The 3,271-nt window shown below is 33.9% G+C and overlaps 1 protein-coding gene across 1 annotated transcript in view; it reads left to right on the forward strand.

Moving 5' to 3' along the window:
- Positions 1 to 278: 278 nt before the first annotated feature.
- The window catches only part of LOC108788798 (transcription factor EC-like), a 29,412-nt gene continuing 26,419 nt past the window's right edge, over positions 279 to 3,271 (forward strand). Inside the window, exons 1-2 of the mRNA XM_018558653.1 lie at positions 279 to 311; positions 1,377 to 1,628. Of these exons, the coding sequence (XP_018414155.1) occupies positions 279 to 311; positions 1,377 to 1,628 (285 nt within the window). The remainder of the gene's footprint in view (positions 312 to 1,376; positions 1,629 to 3,271) is intronic.

Genomic DNA, 3,271 nt, shown 5'->3' on the forward strand with positions numbered 1-3,271 from the left:
CAATACAGTTTATGTTGTACGTAGTATCCCTGTCGTGGTTAAATTAAAGGAATGTGACATCTACAGAAGCAGAGCTATTTGAAGTAACTGTCAATCTTTGCAATCAAAGGATGGCCTCATCGTAGCCAATTAGATCCTTTATCATGCTTAGTAAGATTATAAAGTCCTACTGAGTTCAAACATTGTCCCTATTGAACTGCAACCTCCAGAGGAGTGTGTAGTTGGTGATTCCATTGCTAGGATTGAGCTGTGATATTTTCTGTCAAAATTGTTGAAAAATGCCTCATTTAACTGAATGTTCCTACTATGAGGTAAGAAGTGCTGATGGCTGTTATTTTCTATTTTCTTTTAAAATGTAACATTTAGTATATGGATATGAAATGCACATATGCAAAAGTATGTGCAAACTACAAATCATTGACTGTTATGCAAATAGAATAGAATGTACATTAGCTATACACATTTTTTGTCTTTCTTATTGAATTTTGTTTATGTGTTTTTTCTTGAACTGTATTTTTTTTAATGAACATAGTTGGCTTGAACTGTATTTATATTTTTCTTGAACCATTTACACATCATGTTATGGTTCTAAACTTGATAATATCATTGTAATATGAATATCATTTTAGTACTAAACTGGACAAACATATGCGTATTTAAAGGAAAACACAACTATCTTTACATTGCATTACTATTTTTTCATAATCATATACTGTAAAGTAATGTAATATATACTATTTAGAATTTATTAACCTGCTGGCATTGATCAATACTGTGATTTTACTTAAGTTGTTTGAAACATTTTCAACTGAGCTATGCAATTAATTACACTTTTTGCAAACTCTTTGGTCATCTTGCCTAAATGTATAACTTTCCTAAAAACAAATTGTATAAAGTGTGCTGATACATTTTCGGATAAGGATTATAGGCATCCCTTCCTATAAAGCTATATGTTGACATATCAATTTTACCATATAAGGGTTGATTTAATGAAGGAATAGTGACTGTTCATATAGCAAAGCGTATGTTCACTTAGTAAATAGCTTGGCACATGAGGTAAACCTGTGTTTTCCTTCCATCATCCAGTCAAATGCAAGCCCAAATCTTGTTTTTTTTTTTGTATTCCTTTCCCATGCAGATTATTGGGTATTCAAAGTTTCCTCTTATATATTGTACTAAGTAATTATACATTATAGTGGACATTCAGTTAACTAAGTGAACAGCTTCTAACTTATTAGTAAATTGATCCCAGTGCTTTGCTAGTATTGGTTTCTACATCAAAATCTTTGTCTAATTAAAACAGTTACAGTTAATACTATTTTATAGTATGTATAAACTTAATAAAAGCTACATAAATATACCTATTTTTATTACAGGTTCAAACACACCTTGAAAACCCAGCAAAGTATCATCTACAACAAACACAAAGGCAGCAAGTAAAACAGTACCTAACGCTTGGGACCAAATTTTCAGCACAGGCTCTGTCATATTCCCACTCTCACAGCACCCAGCCAGTAGGAGTTACACCACCTGTCAGGAATGGACATATGTCTCCTGTGGCTGAAAGTTGCACAGCAAATACTACTGTGTCAAAACTATTAACTTTGGATTCCTGTCACGAAAACGAGGTATTCTTTTTAAACTATCTGTTGTAGTGCTGCATGAAAGGTGGTACAACCAGGAGATGTCTTTTTTTTACTACTGGGGTCTCAAAAGAAAGGAAATGTGTCTTGTATGGAAAACATTTATTGTATACACTTAAGTAAATCACTTTTTAGAATAACAAGCAAAGAGGCAATCAACACACAGAACAACAAACCTTTGTTTTCTCCTGATCCAGATCCAGTTGACATTCTAATTCTTTCCCATGTCCAATAATCTGATTGGACATAGCTAAACTCTTATATAGATAACCTTTACCTCTTTTCTCCACTGCCCTGTTTAAGCAGCATTCCAGCCGTTTTTATATTGCTAGATATTGTGGTGGCTCTAATTACATTGCTGATTAATAAATCTATTTTTTCCTTTAGGTTAGTAGGATTATAAATCTATTTTTACCATTACTATTTTACTTTAGTTTTTAACAATCTAGCTGGCTAATACATTGGCCAGATAAGCACCTTGCACATTGGAAATTCCAGCAACATTGTTTACTAATTACTTTTTTAGGTAATCATTTTTAGGTAATTCACTAAGCTGCCTGCGGCAGCTTAGTGAATAGACCCCTGTGTGATAGAAATAAGAGCACATCTCATTGACTTTTATTCTGGCCATACACTCTGCAATTTTGCCGCTTTCAACCACAAACATTTCCTGGTCTCAAGTGACTAGACAGCAAAAGCTGGATGCAAATGAGTCAACAATGCCTTATGAGTGAACCTAGGGTTTTTCTTTTATTTCCACCCCATTCTCACTTTTAGTTGGTGAAACAGTTATAGTTGAAAGCTGCCTAAATGCCACAAAATTACCCAATGTATTGTATGGTCAGCATTAAGGTTAGTAATCAAATGGATTCTTTACTTATTTCTAAAAAAATAGCAGTAATGGTTTATACAAAGTAAATTAAATTGGGCAGTATTTTAAAATCATGTCAAGTGACATTGTATACGGTTGGAATAGAATGTACTTAGCAGTCTTTAGACCAAAATAATTATTATTTTAGGATTTGTCATTGTCTACTTAACAAAAATTGCTTACAAAATGTCATACTTGTTCTCTAGCTCAGATTGCAATTGCTCCAGGCCCATCAACAAAAGGATTCCAACAGAAGTATTTTTAAGATATAGAGCTTCATAGCTAATGTTCTAACATAGCTAAATATTATTCTTGGCCACTAAGAAAGGAGTCTTCCTTGTGTGTCAATGTCATCACAACATTAGAGCTGTAGCAGATAGCCTCAGATTGTTCTATGCTTATTTTGCCCTATCTGAAGATATAACAAAGAACTCCACACTCCAGAAGAAGTCCACAACTGGGTAATGAGGACCACCAGTTTAGGGCTACTGATATCCTAAAGCAGTGTGGCTTTGACAGTGCTTAATATTTTGTGTGGCACTGACAAAAACATTTTTCTACAGGGTCCAATAAAAAAAGTTTATTTATGCAGTTGCACATATTCACATGGCTGCAGAGAATTAGATGGCAGACTGCCAGAACTAATTTGGTCCAGAGCCTGAACTGTATGTGCGGGCAATTTTTTATTTTTGTATAGAGATGGGGAGGGTTAGACCTATTGATGGGTTTTCATTAGTATATGTATCCCACAGGAGAA

Source organism: Nanorana parkeri, unplaced genomic scaffold, assembly GCF_000935625.1.
Source record: "Nanorana parkeri isolate BGI_ZX_2015 unplaced genomic scaffold, ASM93562v1 scaffold15, whole genome shotgun sequence".
NCBI lineage: Eukaryota > Metazoa > Chordata > Amphibia > Anura > Dicroglossidae > Nanorana > Nanorana parkeri.